We start from the raw sequence: 21406 nt of genomic DNA, 5'->3' as shown, positions 1-21406 counted from the left end.
GGCGATTGGATATTTCTGCTCATTTTACGGTTTCCTGAGCGTTACACACACACGACTTGTAGTAAATTACATATAAACATCTAAAAACTGGGGTGAACCACATATTTCAAACATGAATACATAACGACATGTATTCATTTCAAACATAATTTGTACTTTCCCATTTTTTTTTCCGATCCGGAATGCAACATTGCTATCATGATTTAGCAGTGGCCGTCCAGTAGGAGGCAGTAATGCAACTAAAAAAGAATGCCACTACTGTTTATAAACCCAAAGAAGAAGAAGAGGAAGTAGCTACCATGCAGCTATGCTAACCTGTTATTGACATCTATTTGCAGGCTGTCAATCATAACAATCATGTCTTTTAAAAGAGAAGGTGATGACAAGAGTCAGCTAAACATACTTCAGGTGACATTTTATTTAATTTTTTGCCTTTGTATAATATATTCATTACGTTATTCATGTTGTTATGGTTAGCATCCTGCTAGCTAACTGCATAAGCCACCAGTAGTGTGAGAGATACATATTTTGAAACTGTAATAAAATTGTGTTTCAGAAACGTCGCGTAGCAGATCTTCTGTCTCATTTCATACCAGAAGATGAAGCGGCTCTGATGAAAAACGGAAGGTGAAATTAACTTTAACACACCGACATGTTTTATGTTGAAAGTCTTGTAACTTTATGTTGTTGATGGCTGCACAGTTACAAATCACATGAAGTTTAAATTCAGCCTGTTTATTTGCTTTTCTAGATACACGTGCGTTGTGTGCTCTTACCGTCCCGTGTTTGATACGGTCGATACGCTGACGGTCCACAGGAACGGGAAAAGGCATCTGGAAGGTGAGACGTCGGAAGAGTCACTCGTATTTATCATGTTCACTTCATTCCACAGGTTATCCTGTGGACAAAGGGGTTAGGTCTCCTTTTCTACTTCATGGTAAAACTGGACTTGATATCCCCACATCGTTTAAAGGAAGAACAAACTGAGCCTTAATGTGAAATGTGAATGAATGCGATAGCTGACTACTGAACAGCAGTCACGTGATTTTATTTGTATTGTGCTGAATCAATGAAGAGGCTGTTTATGCATAACATAACCAGAAAGCAGAAAATACATTAAACTCCTGAGGAGTCAAGTCACTCTCACTTTATCACAATGATTTAATAAAAATCATAAAATCCAATATTAGCATAAAGCTGACCAGCTTATTGGTTTGCAACATTGTCCATGTTGGAATAATACAACCAGAAAGCACAGCTACACAACTACGGTGTAGATGATGTGGCAAATAATCTGATGTATGTATTGTTATATTTTCTTAAAGTAATTATCAGTGGCATATACAACAGACAATTATTGTTTTGTTGTGTTGCATTTCGTCAGGATTAAAAGCATTCTATGGCAAGAAAGCGCGACTGAAGAATGAAAGGACAAAACGGCTCCACGAAAACTACGTCCAGGCCGAAGACACGCGGCAGGTTGGTGACTAACTGCTGCTGTTTGTGCGGAAAAGTTGTTTCTGGGACGACAGACGGGAGTCGAGTCAGGCAGAAGGTCAAAGAATCCTCACTGGAGAAGAACACAGTGAGCTGAACAAACGTAGTCTTTCTTTGTCTGACTGACACCGTCCAGCCGTGTTGTCTTGTGTTGAAGGCCGTTTTTAGCCCCAGTGTGACTTCCACATGACTCTGACAGATGACTTTATTCTGTCTGCTGTGGAAAAGATAAACAACACTTGACGGAGCATTTAGTAGAGCTGACCTCTCTCTCTCTCTACAATTCCACATGCATTGTTTTGTTTTTAGGAACCGTCCTGTTCAGCTCCTTTGCTGGCACAAACACGGAGGCTGACGCATCACGCTTTATTGAAGACCGTACCATATAACAGCTGCCATACAAACACCAGGTGAGCGAGTTGGGTTTTTTAAAGCATCTAAAGTCCCACAAATATTTAAAATACACCATTTTTAACGTGAATCTATTATTATTATTTTCAAGCACGAAATCTGAAAAGGAGCCGCTGAGCACTGGCTCAGAAATCAGCTGCAAGTCTTCCAGCAAAACGGGATCGGAACAAGAAAACGCATGTTGGAAATCTGAAGTTTCAAACAGTTTATCACAAAAGCCTTCTGCAGGTGAAGTCCAGAGGAAATCTTTCATGTCCAGACGTTGTTGAGGAGAACCCTGCTCCCAGTGTGCTCTAATTGAGGGCATGTTTTTGTCACCTGTAGCTGATGAAGGCTCACATCCATCAGAAGACATAGATGAAGCTGCGGGTGCCGGGACACAGGAGGCGGAGCCTATAACAGCCCAGAGGAGGAGAGAGCTGGAGCACTATCTCAAACTGAAAAGGTACAGGACTGTGGGTTTTGTAAGTCTGACGTTGTGCGTCATCACTAGTGGAAGTCAGCTCAGTATATATCTAACTGTACCAACATGGTGGCGCTGCTTTCATCTTGCTTCGTCTATTTCTTAGTGACGGCTGGCTGAAGGACCGGAGCGGCCAGTGGGTGAGAGACGAGAACGTGGAGTTTGATTCGGACGAGGAGGAGCCTGCTTCCTGCAAGTCACCGAGGAAGGACTGAGAACTGTGGGAAAACACAGCTTAACTTGTAGCACAGTGGTGCATTCAGAGGCCACGGTGCTGTTTGAAGCAGCCTCAGCTCCGCCTTCTATTCATCAACCTTTGTTTTCCGGAGCTGATTCTTCAGCGCCTGTGTGGTGTTGGGACTCACTTTGTTTTAATGGAAGCCGGCTGGTCCCCAGTGAGCATCGGCTGCTGCTCTTGATGCTTTCATTGTGCCAGGAAACTCACAAAAACACGAAAACAGTTATTTTCACACAGCTTATTTTGTACATTGTTACATAAGAGCCACAACAAATAAAATAAATAATAATAAACTACACAAATTGTCCCTCAATTGTTTCTGCATTAAATCATACTGGGATGTTTGCTTGATTGGATGTGGCACAGCCCTACCTAGAACATGTTCCACCAGCCGCCACTGCATTTAGTATGCCAGAAAAAGATGTAGTTCGTCCCAATACATAGTATGTCAAATGCAGGATGCCAAAACATCTTTGCAGTTTGCAAGCCAGCATGCTTTTCCGGCTATTCGTACCCACAATCCTTTGCGCAGCAGCTATGTGAGCAAGAGGGTCAAAGTTCAAGGTGCCATGTTATGAGAGAGTGTGCGTGTCCCAATGGAACGCATTCTGCATGAACCAGTACGTACGTTGTGAGGATAGTTACAGTATGAACTCAAAGGAACTACAGAACAAGAGAGATTTTCAACACCTTCTTATTGTCTATTACATTTCAACCCCCTTTCACTTGAGCTCCAGCTCCTCTGTGTCAGGCCTCCTCAGTCACACAGCCCGTCGGTGCTGATCTGGGTAGCGGAGCCACCGCTTGGCGTTCTTCACAGGCTGCTCGTTCAGCGCTGCTCGCGGCACACGGTTGGTATGAATTGGATAACACCGCCAGGGTCAGCGGGACTTAGCGTGGGTTAGTTTCCGATGACACCGCTAATATGTGTCGAAAAGCACGCGCACTTCAGTAGTTGCGAGCCGAGAGCGTCGCCACCAGAAGGCCCTGAATAATCTCCGACTCGTTGGCAGAATGACACGAGAACACTTGTGAAACGCTTTGAAGTCAAATCACCAACGTTTAACTTCTGGTGACCTTTAATATCACACCTGACATTTCACTTCTACTCCTTTCATATACGCGTGACGCAAATCTGGATGTATAAAAAAGAAATAAACAGAACGTAATTACAGTAAAAGCGTCTGTCCCAGCATGCACAGCAGCCAGCGTCACTACAATAAACGGTCAAAGAGGAGAGGAACTCTCGGAATAGTTTGTGGCGAGACATCGCCGACTCTAAATCATCTCAAGGTGCCAAATGTCAGCGAAGCCCGAATGGCTTTCAAAGGTGTGACCTTTCAGAAGTCTGGCTTTCTGCGTTTCATGCAAGATTGACATTAAGTCGGAGCGCTTCAAAGTAAATGAGGGAAAAGTAGGAGGAAGAAATGAAAGAGGAGGCAGTGGAAGGATCCTCAGAGGTTAGCAGCTGTTAGTGCTCATAAAAGTCTGTGGGTGCAACCCTCTTCAAGTCGGCTCTTGTATATTTGGAACAAGGTAACTGAAGCCCAGCGGACGCGGTTACGGGTCCCATCAGGGTTCAGGGGTAAAAATAGCTCAGGTGCTCGAGGGGAGTGAGGGGATCAGGAGCGACTTTAAAGGGATTAACGCGCTGTGACTCTTCATGTGAAGGGTTCAGCGCTGAAATGCTGCAGTATTTGTCAATCGAAGGGGGGAAATGATCACGTGAAGTTCCCCATAAACTGTGAAGAGAATCATCGACTCAATCATTTACTTTTTGTGATGGACCTGTTCAGTCTTACAGCGTTCTGTTTGGGTTCAAATCTAGTTTGTCCAGTGTTGATATGAATATGATTAGAGGTTCATTTGAGCTTCTGCAAAACAATTCTGTCCCGTTCCAGCTACAGACAATGAAATGCACCGAAATATGCACCTCTTTGGTGCATTTAAACTTGTTCAGAATGCTCTTCACATATCCGATATAAAGGCGTAGAAACAATCAAATTAAACTTCCCAAACATTTACAAAAAATTACTTGAACATATATTTTTATTTAAAGTATTTACAGTTTGTTTTCTTCCCACAGATAGCACCACATTTGAAAATGTTTTTTTTTTCATGAATGAAACGTGTGTTTTTGGATGATGATGAAGAGGAGGATGAGGATAAAAGCACAAAAAAAGAAGACACCTCACATTTTGCTTGTGACCTGTACATGCCTTTATGGTGAATTCAGCACAGTCTACAAAAAAAAAAGCTGGCTGCGGAAAATGAAATGAAATGGTTGCACATGGGTGTTAGGTGGGTCGCACCGCGCTCAGCGACCCGGGCTCATTCGGGGAGGATTGGTTCAGCTCCGGCGCTCCGCATGGAGGACGCTGGCAGGAGGCTGGTCTGTCCGAAGGCTCCACGGGGCTGAAGTGGCTCTTCTGTTCGCGCCTCGCTTTCACCATCGAATTCGAATTCACCATCTCAATCTCTGCTGGCGAACTGCAGAGAGAAGAAAGACGAGATAGGACACGCAATAACAGGTAAAAGACGGTCCTGAAACACACTTCACACGCTAATCCTGCTCAGTGCATCTTAAAGATTAGCTCCAATCGTTGCAGAATTCCACATGGAGATCAGTAATTATGTTCTCACTCATGTCGTTGTTTCGTGTGATCGCCGTGGCCGCTCTGGCGCGGGGACCCTGCTGGGTGAAGTGGTAGCCGAATTTGAGGATGCTGGAGTTGTTCTCCAACATGGAGGCGATCTCCATCTCAACCGAGTCTCCCAGCTTCTGCCTCTGCATGGAGACACGCTCGCCAGTGTTACAGCTCAGAAACAGGTTGAATCTCACCCGATGCATCAGTACCGAGGTGCTCTGTAGAGCCGTAGTTTCGGATACGTGTTTCGCACCTGGTTGTCGATCTTGAGCTCCACCAGCGTGGCATTGCTGGTCATAGCTTTGATGACCGCCATCATGCCGTCCGAAGTGATGAAGTTGGACTCAACATTAAGACTCTGCAAGCTGGTGTTCTCCTGCAGCATCTCGGCACATGACTGGTAAACACACACGTGGGCACAAAAACTTCATTTGAAGTGCCTTTACTTCTGAAACATTACATGGTACCACCATTCATTTGACCTGAGGATGGATAGGATTATGGATTATGGATAGGATTATGGGTTCAATGCCCGACAAAATAGTAACGTATAAATGGCAGCGATGCAGAAAAGTGTCTTCTTGCCAGGTTTAAATATCTGTGGCTCTAAGAGTACGCATTGTTTTTCTTCACACTAAAGAAATTCAAACCAAAACATGAGAAAAGAAACCGCATCTGTCAGCTGGTACTCACGTAGGCCACGGGGTCGTTGCTGCGGCTCGCAGCGATGCTCAGAGACTCCACGTGAGAGTTTCCCTTCATCGCCTCGAAGATCTCCTTCAGCGTTGGGATGGGAATGTCCTGCAGCACAGACACAGTCACCTTTAAGAGCTCCGTGCATTCATTCATTCATTCATAGAGAGCCGAAGGGATGACGCATTTTCGTAGGCCAACCAGGAAAGTCAGCGTCACTCTGGTTCCCAGTCAACAGCCAATGGGATTATTTCATTGCATTTTGGATTATTGCAGAAAATAAACTCTGGCAAACTAACTTTTATCATATTCAAAATACATGAGTCTAGTGATGCATTTTATATCGTAGAACCTTATTTCAGGCATCTCACCAAAACACATCAACTTTGAGACGAGGGACCAGGAGTGCAAACATGCAAACATGCCGACTCGTCATTTATGGGTTTTAGCTTTCAGCTGACCTTGATGTTGTTGAGGTTGACTTCGGTCAGGCTGCTGTCGTTGTTGTGGATCCTCTCCAGGGTTTCCTCCACGTTGGTGGGGTTGGGCAGCTCGTCGGGGAAGATCTTGAATGGATCTGGTTTCACGACACCTGTAGGAGACAACGTCACAGCTTCGGCTCCAGAGGGGCGTAGTGATCCGGTTTAAGGCTTCACTCATTCATTTGTTGGTGTTGAACCCAGAAGAGGAAACTTTCCTTCTTTCAAATGTCACATACGTAACGTCACAGATGAGAAAATCCTCAACATGTCGCAGTGAAAGGAACCGTCAAGACAAAGTGCTGTGTGTTTTGTTCTTCGTGCAGGGTTCGACCTGCTGTACAAACCTGCTCATCAGACTCTGCACCCAGCGAAACTTCTGTTTGCACCACAGTTGAAATGCTCACTTGTACTTCTTAAACTGCTGCTATTTCTCTTGCAAGTACCGGATAGGACTGTGCATGTGCAACGCTCAACAGAGAGAAGACGGAAGCGAGATGACTCGAGTTCACTGGATTTACAGAGAACGTTTTAGAAAAGTGCTGTAAAAAAACATGATACAAGTTAAGAGAAGCTACTTCCACCATCAGTTCTGGTAAATAAGAAAAGGATGACTTCTATTTTACCATTTGACTCAATTACTAGCCCGATGTTACATTTGACTTATCCAATGCATGCTATACAGCAGCCCTTATTGTGAAGCTCTGTTCATGGCGTTTATAGAGTGTACAGACAATCAGGTCCCGTTCAGCAGATTTACAGACGGTACGGATATCATTTGAAATCGGTGTTACCGGTGCCGATACCAAAACAATGCTTTTCATGCTCTCAAACATGGCAACCAAGTTAACATCAGCCAAACATTTAAAATAAGTCGGGAAGATAGCAACGTGATGTGATGTCCTCCAACCTGCATGTGCTACCATGTCATGTGACTCGGGGGGCGTTTCCACAACATAACAGAGCAGCCTGTTACGATGTCGATAAGATTAAGAATCTCAGTTTACTTTTCTTGTGACTTTCAATATGAGCTCAGTATGAATTCATACAACTGTTGATACGTACTGTTGATGCCCTCGATGTTGGCGATGGTTCCTGTGGTGCCCAGAGCGTCGTAGTACTGCTTGTTGCTCATCAGCGTGTACATTCCCAGGATAGCTGCAAGTAGAAGAAAGCAATCACTGAAGACCAGATCAGAAGGTCTCTGATGTTTGGATGACGTCATGCTGAATGTCCTGGATTGTCCAAAGAAGAGACCCAGTCCCTTGTCTCCTGTGTGGCTCTATGTTTGATGAGATGAGCTCGGCAGGAAACTCGATCACTGTGCAATCTCACAGGGGAAGCAATGAGAGCACACATTTAATCACAAGGTTCAGGGTGGGCCTCGAGCTTTCTCACTGTTATTCTAGCTGATACTGAGTCAGTGTTAAAAGACCACACACACACACACACACACACACACACACACACACACACACACACACACACACACACACACACACACACACACACACACACACACACACACACACACACACACACACACACACACACACACACACACACACTTTAGGAGAGGCGAACACTGCTGGCGTGTTGGACAACCTTCTTCTAAAAGACAGAAAGCAGCCAGTTAAGAGGCAACGCTGTGAAGTGTGACGTTGGTCCACAGAGAGTGAGAAATAAAACAGACTTTTAGGCTCTCTGTAGATTTTTACGTTGAAAATATAATTGGTTAAAAAACAATTAAAACCCAGAATGACTTGTGAATGTCTTCCACATCTCTCTCTCTGCACAGATGACCGCTTTCTCTTGTTCTGTTGTTACTGGTGATGACCAGGAGGAGGCAGACTTGCTCCTGTTGTAACCCGACCAACTGCTGTCACTGCACCCCCCCCCCCCCCCCTTCCCAGCCTCCTGACCCGGTGTGGGGAACCATGGGAAGGTTCTTGTGAGGAGCGGGAGGCCAGGGAGACAGCTGCCTGCTCCGGGGTGGGGGGGGGGGGCATACCGACCATACACCACCCCCCCCCCCCAGTCATCCGGTTTGCCTCCTTAGAATAACCCACGGTGGCTTTACAACACAGAGTGCAGAAACTAAAAAACTCAATATAGCAACGTGAAAAATGTGAAAATGAACTTGTTGGATCCCTCCCTCCCTCCCTCCCTCCCCCTCTCCCTCCCTCCCTCATGGAGCGGGTTGGCCCAGCTATTCAGCCCCCTTCTAGTCTGTTTGCCAAAAAGCCCAAACAGAAGCCTGACAGAGTCGAACCGAGCTTTAATCCTCCTCTGGACTCCATCCAGGGTTAAAAAGGCCGTCTCTGTGACGGGCTGAACACGCTGCCCGCTCTGCCTTTCCGGATGCCTGCGTCTCTCTGTGTTCAGAGGATCACACTCAACAAAGAAAACACGCTCTACATTTCAATTCAGCCTCATTTCTGAGCAAGGGAGGCGGTCTGATACCGTTTTTGTAAACTGGGGTCAGTTACAGAGGCTCTTTATTTGAAGTGTCCGCTGCACATTGACATCATTCGTGATGTCAATGTGTCACATTCATGCAAATGATTGTTTGTAATGTTGATGATTGAGGAACAACACTACTATCGAGAGTACATTCAAAAATAAAATGTCAAATCCACAAATCCTCAATGGAAAACTATTCTAAGTGGTTTCTAAAAGACTCCAAGAAGACTCGTCGCATCACGCTGTTGATTCCCAGCTCTGATCAGAAACGCGGTGGCTCGTCTGTCACAGTAGCTTCCCACCGGTCTGTTTCCAGCAGATACTGAGTCTCGGCCGCCGCGTTCACTCCTCCCTTCCTCTGGCCGCGGGCCAGGCTTATTTATTTCTGTGCTGCTGAGCGCGGAGAATTGGACCCCATCGCACGTCTGGCCATGTCTGTAAAGCAGGGACCATGAAGCCAGCAGCAGAGACATAACTGGGCCTGTGTTGTAGAACCACAGAGCCGCTGTGACCAAACACTGAGGTCTTAATCAGCACCGGGTCAAACACGTCACAGGACGAACAGAGCTTTCTGTTCACGGCAGATATTTTGACACGTGAACATCGGCAGGAGAAGCACGAAAGCACAGCTGTAACTAAGAGCGACTGCATCCCAGTTGGTATCGTTTGTGCTGTCAATCAAGTGTCTGAATGAAACCTGCGCTGGGTTCAGAACACACTAACTGACTGCTGAGTAACTGTACACTAACTACCTGCTACAACTGATGTTCCTGGTGATGGTCTAACCTGCGATGTCACACATCTCTGCGTCGGTGGCATTCTTCAGAGCCTCCTCCAGCTCCGGCTCCAGTATCACCTGCTCGTGCACAGGGATCTCCGCTGGCTTCTTGGGCACGAAGGACTTTCCTGGAGACGGACAGAAAATAATGGACGAGTTAAGAGCCAGACAGGACGAGAGTGTCGAGGTTGTGAGTGTTTGTGCATCAGTCAGCGAACAAAGTCTTTTACTCTACAAAGGTCTTTCTTCTGTCTGAATAGTTTAAACCGTATATTTGTCTCTGTTTTGGTAAAAGCTCTGTTTGGATCATGTTTCACAAGTAAGTCAGGGTTTATCTCGGATTTGTGGACCAGCTCTAATCAGCTCTGTGTTTTCCACCGGAGTCTCGATTGTGCTTTCTTATCTTTTCCTCATTTATCTTCACGAACAACAACAAAAGCTCATTTTAAAACAGGACATGGATGTATCCGGTGTTGGTTGTTTACATCGAGTTCCACAAGAACTACAGGACAAATACTCTCAGGACATGTCAGCCTGTGGGACCATGATGGCAATGACCCCGAGACTCAGTGAGCTGCAAAAGCCCCACACGGACCTGAAGCTAAGAGCCGGAGCTGCTGTGCAGTGGCGCATCGCAGAGTACAACACTGCACAGCTGTGTGAGGGAGACGATGGAGATTTAAGTCTTTGCACACACAGTTTCGTGTCTTTGTCGCGACATAAGATTGAGATGACTCGGTGTGTGTAACAGACCTTTCTTCTGCCTAGTGAAGGGCACCAGGTCCTCCCTGTCCTCGTGCTCCAGGGCCTGCTTCTCCAAGTGCTGCTGCAGGGCGTCGCGGTCAAACTCCCCCGTTGCGCCCTTCTTCGTCTGGTCACGCTGCCGGTAGCCAGCGGGCAGCATGGCATTCTGGGGGAACGAGGGGTCAAACGTTATGTTGATTAAGACGACATGAAGACGAGAGAAGAGACTCGTCGTTGCTTCAGCGTCTGGACGGACGGAGTGAGGAGGAAATGCTTCGGTCTGGACCCATCGGATGATCTGCTGCAGCCGGGGATCTGTAATCACTGACTTTCATTGGCTCGATGTTATCAAAGGTCTTTCATACGTCTGTATAGAACTCTGAGGTGCATTCACATGGTTCTGCAGTGACGACACAAGCTACAGCAGTTTATTCTGAGGGCATTCTGTAAATCACACTTCTACTTTTCTCATTTTGACAACATGTATCACACTTTGGAACATGTGGGTGTTTCCCAATGCGCTGCATCTGCCTGAAGCATTTTCTTTTCTTTTAGAAATCATTTTCTTTTGGGAAACTTTGTTATGGCAACAGTTACTTTTAACGGTCGAGTTTGCCGCTTGATTTCACTTCAATCGATCTTTGGCCCTTTGTTCTCTTGCTGCTCACTTCTTGTAACGAATGTAATCACCGCGTGGGCTCACTGAAGGGAAGACTTTGCAATAAAGTGGAACTGAATGCACCTCTCCTCTTCGAGGTCAGTCATCCTGCAGGTTGTTCCTTTGCTGACCGTTAATAAGATACGCCGCGGCGATATAGGAACAAAAAGCTGCAGGATTTATGGACCCCAAGGCGCCAGATCTGCCCACCAAAGCCCTGTGGAGTTGGAGACCAGAAGCCGGCTGGTTTGGAAAACATCAAGCGCTCCCTCGTACCTCGGGGTCCATCTCCTGCAGATCAGCGTCCAGCTGGTCCAGCTCCGCAGCACTGAGGCCCCTGAGGATGGCATCCTCGTCGATGTCCCGGGGGTCCGACATGGCTCCTGAGGCTCTGGCTCACATACACACGCACTCACTCATACACACCGCTGCACACCTCTGGGCGAGAGGGCACTATGAGAGAAGGGAAGAGAGAGAGAGGGGGGGGCGGGGGGATATCAGTCTGTTTTTCTCTCGTGTCTTGTGTCCTCTGTTTATTTAGAGTTGAGTCCCTTAGCAACACAATTAGTGTAAATAAAGTTACACGGCATCATATCAGTGTTTCCCATCAATTACCGAGACTGTGGCGGCCGCCAAAGTCGAATTTCTCGTGCCATAGTTTCATTATGAGCCCAAGTGGGCTGGCTCTCTCCCTGCGATAGAATCTAGTTCGCTACAGTACACGTCATAGTTTATTGGCTGAATCGGACTCTACAACGCAGCCAAACTAGTTGCAAATATTGTCAAATAAATGTGGTGAAGTTAAACATTTCCCTCTGAGATGCAGTGGAGTAGAAATATAGTGAGTCAGTTACATACAATGGAAGATCGTGAAGTTACTGTGAGTACTTTTAACAGGTTAGGAACAGTCTCAAATACATATTAGATATTTATTCACTCAATGCAAGTGACATAGCTGGACCCGTGACTCAGTTATTTGTCCCAGGAATGAACGCTGGTTGTAACTTTTCCCACTGAGGACAAAAGCCAGATGTTAGCAGGTGTTCAGTGGGTCTCTGTCCAGTGGGGAAGGGGCTGTAGTGTGTCCAAATCAAACTGTATTGGTTGTGAACAGAGGACATTTCAGCTCACCCTTAGGACACCAGGCCCACCCCCTGTCCTTACGTTATACCTGGGGACCCCCCATGGAGTACCAAACACTTTCATGATCTTCATTGAGCTTATCAACCGCGGCGACGATAATAACAGATGCATTTCCAAAAACAAATCTGCAATACTCTGGAGGGCAGAGTCGGTATAAATATGCAGCAGCGGCCTCCGGGACGCACGCCGCCATCAGCTTCATTCTCACCTTAAAGAGCTCATGAGAGGTGAACAGCCACCCACTGATGTCCCGCTGTTTGAAAGGAGAAGAGGTAGAGCGAAGCACAGAAGTGAAGAAAGTTAAAGAGAGAGAGAGAGAGAGAGAGAGAGAGAGAGAGAGAGAGAGAGAGAGAGAGAGAGAGAGAGAGAGAGAGAGAGAGAGAGAGAGAGAGAGAGAGAGAGAGAGAGAGAGAGAGAGAGAGAGAGAGAGAGAGAGAGAGAGCAAAGTCTTTGTAACTCTAAACCCTTAGCTCACCACAGAGACTAAGAATAGCAGAATGGAGAGGGCTGGAAAGTGCAACTCCTTATTTATCATTGACGGACACTCGCTCATACAGCAGTGGACACACCCGGACTGTATCTGCGCCCAGTGATGAAGAAAACACCCAACGACAGACTGACAGAGCAAAGAGCAGCAGGTTTAAAGTACACAGAAGAGCGCTGAAGCTGGGAAGGAAAGACCCGCAGTGATGGCTCCGGGTCAAAGTATGAGCAATGCAGCTATCGGGTCTGTGAGGTCGAATGTTTCCATCCCAACTTGGCCGGAGGAAGGAAACCCACCGCACGCAGCTCAGGTCACAGAGCGCGGCGTCATTGAGCCAGGAAGCAATCACGTCTGTGATCTGTGATGATGGCAACGAGTACACCATCAAACGTGGGCTCAGCGATCCTCTCAGGGATACAACTTGTACTTTTACCAGTGTTAATTACATCAATGCAACTTTACCCACCGACATAAAGGTCTATGACCCCCCATCACAGAAAACAATGTGCCAAACATGCCTAGAAACACACACACACACACCTTGTGACTGGAGATGCATACACATGTGGCTGATGAAACGATACCCGCTGATGAATCAAAGAATGAGAACCTGGTGTGCGTGTTAGCATACGTTTCAGATCGTCTCCTTGGACGAGACCTCTGGATTTCCCTCACTTTCCCTCGCCGACGCTGTGCGGCTCTCACGCGTGAAGCCAATGACACAAACACCGGATCGCAGAGGAAGACGGAGCAGATTTGAAAGGATGAGGAGAAGGAGGCTGCAGCTCAAAGCACCCGGTGGAGGATATCGACCAGCCTGGCTGTGATGAAACGCTTTTAGCCTCCGAGTCTTAACGGCAGACGTTAAACTCTTTACATCACCGACATTATTATGTTGTCATTGATGGTGTCGTAGTCGGGGCTCAACACAAACTGCAACAGGAGGCATCAGCTTTGGCTCGCCCAAACTGAAAATATGTCTGCCATTTTTTGTCCCCTTATATTTTGAGTAATTGAGATACTGTGAAGCGATCAGTCATATGTTATCGAGATAAGAGATGTTGCTTTCTCCCAGCCTTAACCAAGACTTTCCTTTTTGTTTCATGTTCATCTGGTTCTTTGTTTGTTTGAGATGTTGACGAGTTGTTTCCGTCCGACAGTCCAACAACTTCATTTGCTTCACGATTGTCTCGCAAGTAAACGCACCTGTAACAGCAATATTTAAACATCACGAATGCAACTGAAATGATAAATGTATTGCTTATGGGGTGAACGTTTTGCTGTTTGCTGTCTCTGTTTTTTTATACATTAAAAAGTGGTTGCAACGATTGACAACCAAAGGCCGTACATTGGGCAACCCTCACTGTCGGGCCCTGCTAATATAGTCGTGACATCAACAAAAGCATCTTCACTTCTTCTCATGCATTAAACGTCATCAGTCAGACATGAATGATGTGTTGGATATTACAGTAAAGCATCAAATGATGGAATATTCATTTGTTTATCATGCCACGATTTATTGATCGATTCATTTATTTAAGCAATTTTTGTTTTGTTTACTCAATAGTTCTATTCTGCTTCATGTAAATCCATTTTCAGGTCACAAAAATGTGAAAAAATGAGCCTTTCGGAACCTTTCCCAATCCTGCTTGTTACTTTGACGTGCACTCCTTTAGAAAGAGATCACTGGTTTGGGGGTCTTATAATAAAAAGGTATATTTCCTCTTCTCGCATTGTTTAGGGATATAAAAATCCTGAATTCATCTTATCACTGATTGTATTACAGTAAGTGATCATAAAGTAGTTGCATGGACTTTGGCAGATAAGAAACAATAAGCCTCAGTGAGCAGACAAACAGCCAGGCCCACCATTGTGTTTACGTGTGTTTTGATATTTCATTTGGCTCGTTCCACGTGCCAGGAAGTCTCCGACCACACGGTCCCGGCAGGAACTCGATAAAAACACAACACTGGGAGCGGTGGATCGTCACCTGCCGCTGCCAGCTGCCGCGAGACGTTTCATTTTCCAGTATTCAAATCTCAACCATCTCCTGCACCTGCAGTTGCTGTTTGCATGAGAGCCGTGACATCAGCTGAGCCTGGTTATAAACTACATCTCATTCGGGTTGGTTAATGACAGCGACTCAACATTCAAACCTCGAGAGAGTGGTCGCATCCTCGCGACACAGATGGAATGTTTCCTAGAGGGCGACGACTCCGGGAAAGATAATGACGTGAGACTCTTCTTAGCAAGTCAGAACAGAATTAGTCATAAAATCATAATTATGGCTGTGTGGGAGAACGCGGGAACAGGACATTAAACAATCAGCTGATTGAATTGAATGCGTCTGAATCCTATTAAATGTGTAGCTCGTCATCCAGTGTCTTATTGTGTCTGCACAACCAAAAACAATGCAAGAACTTCAACTCAAGACCAAATGTTCTGTTCAGTATTTGAATCTTCACATAAAAGACTCAAGAGTGTGAGCTTCACTTCAATAATTCATTTCACCAACTTGGACCAGAATCAGAAACTGATTACAAGATAAATCAGATTCAAAGCTCAACTGTGAGTCTCGTGGCCCAATCACAGTGAGTCACAGCGGTGCCCTCACAGAAATGCTGCAAAGGAACAAACATAGTCGTGTGGCCTGTACACTCGTGCTAACAATCCCACAATGGGTTGTATATTATAGACGCAATAATCCCCGCTGTGAGACAAAACACAAAATGACTGACAAGTTGCTGCTCACAATAGAGGAAAGTCAACCTGAGCCGTAGTCAAGCAGAACAACTGAAACACCTGCGCAGACTTCACAGGCCCATCAGAGCAGTTGGGCCTTGTTCAGACTGACAGCTTCAATACATTTGTTTTTTTGGCAAATCCAGATTATATTTAGATTGATTTCATAAAGTTGGACTGCAAGAAAAAAAAGAATTTGATTTTTGCAAGTCGGACACACAAATCTGCTCCACTTGCAGTCTGGACGTAGCCTGTGTGTCCTGATGTCCTGGACTCGGATCAGAACCAGGATGAGACGTCGGTGCCTAAACACGGTGCACCACTGTTGGCCGACATCCATTTGGTCAAAGTCAAACAAAGTGGAACTCTGGCAGCGTGAGTTCTTTGTTGTGAAGGTTTCAATAGTGAACAGCAGGCGGAGGACATGTTCAGAGTGTAAGGTGACTGCACGGGGAGCAACTGGGCTCCACCATTCTAAATCACAGCCAACGTGTTTCCTCCGACAGGAGCTGAAGCAGCTGCTCCAACTGCCCCGATTATTGAAACCGATTCGGGTCTTGCCGCTCCAACCATCTGTTGAGTTTCGCGCATGGGCACTTTGGTCACGGCCGTTAGAGCGTCAACAGATTTCACAGGCTGGCGCTTCATTCTGAGTCGGTGCGTGTTCGTGGAGTCATCTGAAGAGCACGCAGTCTGTGAGGCGAAGGCACTTATTTTGGAGATACGTGAAGTAAAAACCTGATTCAGTGCACGTGAGCTTGTTTGATTTGTGCCCTCGTGCGTTAAGGAGCTATAGGAGTACTGACACAAGCAGCAGCGGGGAGTTCGTGTTGTATAAGTCAAAGACCATTACAAGGGTTTGGATTTCACAGTGACAAAGGTCGTACGCTCATAAACGCTCCAGAATGATTGACACTCGGCTCCTGTGCCAGGGCCTTTGCTTTTACTGCAGCAGAAAAGACACTTTGAGGTCATCTCTTTCGGTTTCCCTGATCTTTGCTCGGCAGAGGTCTGTTTCTTTGTTCATAATTTAGTTTTTTTAAATGATCAGGCTGCAAGTTGCCATTCTGCCACCGACCGCTCTGAAGATTTGTCGTCTTCTCCACGTCTTGCTGCCCGAGTGTAACATTCCAAATCTGCCCTCAGCTTAATTTTAGCTTCACAAGTCAGCTCCTTCCAGCCGTGTGAATCCTCCCCGGCTTGGGTTGCTGCTTCAGACTGTATCAGAGCAACACTTTGTCAGACCCAGAGAACAACTTTAGGTTTTGCTCCAAAAGGAAAGTCTTAAAAGTTGAATTCAGTATTTGTGAAACAAAGTCACTCAAATTTGGAACTGCCGCAGAAAACCGACGCAGATATTCACAGAGAACGGCATGAAGCGGAGCAGTTTCACCAGACGGATTGTTGCCACAGATTGACACTGTCACCGAGTTGCCTCTGCAGGAAGGTCACATCTATGCAACTTCATCGTTCACCCCAATTAAGGCCCCAAAAGACGAATAAACCCAGTGACAGACACTCAGATGTCAAACAGTAATGGACCTTCACTGGACGGTTTCCAAACCCTGCAACCTACTGAGACAACATCTCCAAACCGCCTCTGACGAATGAACGTCACAGCGATGATCAGCTCAGCGCCACCACATACCACATACCGCTTCATTAGAGAGCGACACTATTTCAGGTTTGACCCCCTGCAGAAGCCCCCCCCATCGAGTGACAAGTGGAGAGTTTCACCTGGACACTCGCAGATAAAAACAAGATGTAGTTACAACAACAAATCCAGTTCAGCATTAAGTCAGCACACTCTGCACAGGAACATGTCCCCCATTCATTCTGCAGCTTTGTCCCATCTCAGACACAAATGCACAGTCTCACACATGAGCGGGTCGAGCTTAAGAAAATGAAGCCCACCCCCCCAAACAGGCAACCTGGAGGGGGAGACAAAAAAAAGAAAATACACAGAGCAACAGAAGGAAGCAGCCTCACACCTACCGTCACAGAAGCGCAGTGATGAAGCCCCTCGGCAAGGCAGAGCCTGCAGTTGGAGAAAGTTGTTTCTTTTTTTTCTTCTTCTCCCCCCTCCTCTCGCTCTCTCTCCCTCTACTCCCCCGCTCTCTTGAGTGCGATGCTGAAACAGGCATACTGACGGACAGCATTTTGAGAAGTCAGCATTTTGTTATTTTGGCAGAGAGAGAGAGAGAGGGAGAGAGGGAGCGAGAGAGAGCGAGAGAGAGCGAGAGAGAGCGAGAAGCGGGGCATTAACTCATATGTTCATCAGTCATCCAATTAAAAGTGCAGACAGAAAAAGAAGGGCTGACATCTAGTGGTTTGAGTCGACTTCTACATCGGAAATGAGACGGAACTCGTTTGCTTTCTATTAAAAGTTATTGTACTTCATGTATTTTTCTTACAAATCATAGAATATTCGTTTGATTCTAAATTTCATGATTATTTGCTCTCGTAAAAAAAAACATGATGTCGTGTCACGTCAAAAATCTGTCATCATATTATAGTAACACCGTTACTTGCAGGAAGTCCCTGGTTTGTGATTTAAGAGGTAGCAGTTAAGGAATTCCCCTCCAGGTGGAAAATGAAGGACTAGATTACCTCATCAAACCTTCTCTGTAATCCACCTGTTTACCTGAAAAACCCTTTTCATACCTGGACTAAGAGAGGAACTTTTCTTTTCCCAGTTTAAATTCCCGGGAAACTACCTATACATCATCTTACATTTACAACAATATTTGTCATAATTTTCTGCACTTTATAGTGTTTTTAAACCGGACTGCACACATCCACACGCCTCCTCGACGGCCACTAGATGGCAGCAGATAGACACTGTAAACACAGCAGCTCTGGTGTTCTTATGAAATCATTGCGTTCAAACAGGCAACCCTGTGTGTTTTACTGTATAATGCCCTCCAGTGTTTGGCACTCGGCCGATACATGAGCCGAAGGGCTGCATGAGGAAAACAAGACATGCAAGGAGCAATAGTGAGCTCATTGTTGAACGGGATAAATGTGCCATGTTAGGGGGGGGGGGGGGGGGGGGGGACATTATTGTGTGGATGATTTAGAAAGTGATAAACCTCCTTTGATTCTATTCAACAGAACACATATAATGTGCTTTAAATATAACACAATAATAAGATAAGTATGTAGCTGACCAAGCCCTGAAACCTATTACACACAACACTAAATGCCATTCATGCTTTTGGATCCCTGAGAGATGCTTCACATACTGTACACCTTAGTGTTTACATGCTACCCGACTGCATTCTGTTTTCATGATGACGCTCACCAGAGAAGTACCAACAACAAACAAAGTGCGCACAGCATTCATTTGTTTTCCTTTTCCCACCAGTGTTCGCATAATCCGACACGAGTGTGAACAAAAAAACAGCCGCGTTCTCACACTGTTTGTGCTTTTATTATTCTGTCAAGTAAGCACTTACTTTATGTGTTCAGTGTCTGTTGTTGCAAAGTCGGCACATTCCTCTGCACGCCCTGATGTGATCTATTGCACCTGCAGCCTTCGCACGTTAAGGACTTTCTTAAAAAGGGTCGGTTCGCCAAAAGGAAGAGTTTTAAAGCGGAGAATCAAATGCAAACGATTCCAGGACACAAACGGTCTAAAAGATGACGTGGATCATATGTTACAATATATATCCTCACTTATCACATGCAGACAGACTCAGTTATATCCACTTAGGTTTTGATAAATCTATCTCTGAGATGTTTGCCTCCAAACCAATGCAATCAAGAGGAATAGAATAAAATATGTGCTGCTGGGAATATTGCAAGATTTAATTTAATTCAGACAAATATATGATCAGTAATGTGTCTTTCTAAGAGCAATGTCCTGGGCTACCCTGGAAAAGCCCAGGGTAGCCATCTTTGGTAGAAAGCACTTTTAATGACAAAAATAGTCTTTAAGAAATATGTTGGCAGTGACGTGTTGGGATTATCCACAGACAAGTTTCTTATTCTCTTTAGTATTTCTCCTACTTTGAGCTCCACAAATGAGCTTCTGTTCACGTCAGCTGTGTTGGTTCGATCTCAAAACCTTCTGCATTTCTAGTTGAAGAATACTGTTCGTGCACTGAACTTTTAAACTCGTGATTTCCTCTTGAATTTCCTCTGAAGTTTTGCAACCCTAAACTTCTGCATTTTCTTTGGAACCTTGAATTCAATTTTAAACAAAGTGTAAGTTTGAACAACGCCTGGTATGTAAAGATGAACAAAGCCACAATATATGAGCCTCAGACAATAAAACCTGAAATGTTGACGTTTTCAATGAAGTCAAATCAAATCTACATTGTTTTACATGGAAGTAACTGAAGTGATGTTATGAAATACGTTGTTTCCCCTCAAGTCAGCTTCCTCCTACTCTCATTTCCAGTTTGACTCTTAAACATCCTGAGTTCATGGTTTTCTCACTGGTTCATAATTAGTCCAAAAGATATCGATAAGTACTGAGACTTCCCATAAGTCACTTCATAAGACTTTTGTACCAGAGATTGTGTGTGTGCGAGTGTGTGTGTGTTTGAGCGTACGTGTGTGTGTGTATGAGCGTGTTGTGCGTGGGTGTTTCCAGTTAAATGACTCAGTCACCAGATATGGAGGGGGAAGTGTGATCCAGTTAAGTGATACGAGACAGAACCAGTGAGTAAGATCGAGAGAGAGCGGCTGGACGAGAGACCGGGGTCAGGGGAACAGATACACAAACACGGGGCTCCGCATTGGAAGTCAACTTCAAAGCTAGTTGGCACTGTCGACACAAGACTGATGATCTGATCAACCAGAGACTGATGACCACATTGAATGAGAACACTCTGCGAAACCAGATTAAGACCAACACAGACGCATGTTAATACGCAGAAGAGGAAAAAACAGACTTTGTCAGTTCTGCTGAGACAGAGACACTTCCTGCTGCACTGCAGGGGCCCACAGTGTCAGGGGCCTCCTGGCCTTCACCCACGAAATGTCCCTCAAAGGGACACTTGCCAAACCAGGAAGAGACTCAACACTACAAAGAGACACAGAGGGAGACTCACAAAGACTATGAAAAGGAACTTGATGACAAGACTCATCTTGTCATCAACGCGTTCAGTTGTTAAAGGGACAGTTCAATATTTATGTATGAGCTTAAACGATTTCTTCAGCTTAGCTTAGCACAAAGACAACAGGGGGAACCGGCAAACAAATCCTTAAAACTATATCTGATCTTATCATATTTATTCTTTTATTTATTTATGTTTATGATTTGTCTGCATGGTGTTGTATTGTAGTGCATGCATTATAGAGTATAGTGTGAAAACAACTCTTTGCAATGTATAAGTAACTTTATTTTACCGTATTTAGCACCTTTCTAGGGCAGAGGTGACAAAGTGCTTGACAATAACATCATAATTCACAATGAGCTTTCTGTTATTGTTATTATTGCTTAGCTTTTGCTGTTTTGTCTGTCAAAGCACTTTGTAACTTCAGTTTTTAAAGGTTCTACATAAATGAAGTCATTATTATTATTATAATAAAATACAAAAGCAAGACATACTAAACTTATGTTTGCATGCAATAGAGCAACTTTGAATGTGACTGATGAGGCGGGGTTCTACCGCTTCAACAGGAAGTCTGCGGGGCTCCCCCTCATATTCAAACACAGGAACCTCTGGGGACGAAAACCAAAGCGACAACAAGAACTCTTTTCCCCTCTGTGTGTGACAGATGATCACAATTCTTTCCTCGTCCTCTGCTCCTCTCACACATCCGCATTGCCTCCTCTCACAGACACCTTCAGACCACCTGCTTCCTCATTCACTGAAAAGAGGAAACGCATTGACGGAATTCCTGTAAATCGTCCTCGTTGTGTGGAGTTTCCAGTTTCCACCACTAGAGGGGGCAAACGAGGCGTTGTTTTTTTTCCGAGTGACATTTTTCCAAACCGGAGACAAAAGGCCTT

At 45.3% G+C, this 21406-nt stretch overlaps 2 protein-coding genes across 4 annotated transcripts; one reads left to right on the top strand and one right to left on the bottom strand.

Moving 5' to 3' along the window:
* Positions 1-265: 265 nt before the first annotated feature.
* Positions 266-3100, top strand: scnm1 (sodium channel modifier 1). 2 transcript variants are annotated; one of them, XM_079275618.1, is made up of 8 exons: positions 266-408; positions 557-627; positions 752-840; positions 1385-1479; positions 1807-1907; positions 2000-2136; positions 2233-2353; positions 2478-3100. In XM_079275618.1, exons 1-8 carry the CDS (start codon positions 358-360, stop codon positions 2584-2586), a joined length of 774 nt encoding a protein of 257 aa, XP_079131744.1. In that variant the 5' UTR covers positions 266-357; the 3' UTR covers positions 2587-3100. The 2 variants fall into 2 exon arrangements, with proteins under 2 accessions (XP_079131744.1, XP_079131743.1); XM_079275617.1 differs by having other exon boundaries at positions 2233-3100.
* A 1540-nt stretch (positions 3101-4640) lies between these two features.
* Positions 4641-17585, bottom strand: tmod4 (tropomodulin 4 (muscle)). Of its 2 annotated transcripts, none has more exons than XM_079275364.1 (10): positions 17437-17585; positions 11349-11525; positions 10424-10580; positions 9679-9798; positions 7495-7587; positions 6412-6542; positions 5951-6058; positions 5511-5654; positions 5253-5397; positions 4641-5099 (listed from the first exon to the last, which is right to left on the bottom strand). In XM_079275364.1, the coding sequence occupies exons 2-10, from the start codon at positions 11448-11450 to the stop codon at positions 5074-5076; spliced, it is 1026 nt and encodes a 341-aa protein (XP_079131490.1). In that variant the 5' UTR covers positions 11451-11525; positions 17437-17585; the 3' UTR covers positions 4641-5073. The 2 variants fall into 2 exon arrangements, with proteins under 2 accessions (XP_079131490.1, XP_079131491.1); XM_079275365.1 differs by lacking the exon at positions 17437-17585 and adding an exon at positions 12424-12445.
* Positions 17586-21406: the final 3821 nt, after the last annotated feature.

This window comes from Melanostigma gelatinosum, assembly GCF_949748355.1.
Source record: "Melanostigma gelatinosum genome assembly, chromosome: 9".
NCBI lineage: Eukaryota > Metazoa > Chordata > Actinopteri > Perciformes > Zoarcidae > Melanostigma > Melanostigma gelatinosum.
The sequence above is the reverse complement of the archived record's forward strand: the minus strand, read 5'-3'. Positions and strand labels throughout refer to the sequence as shown.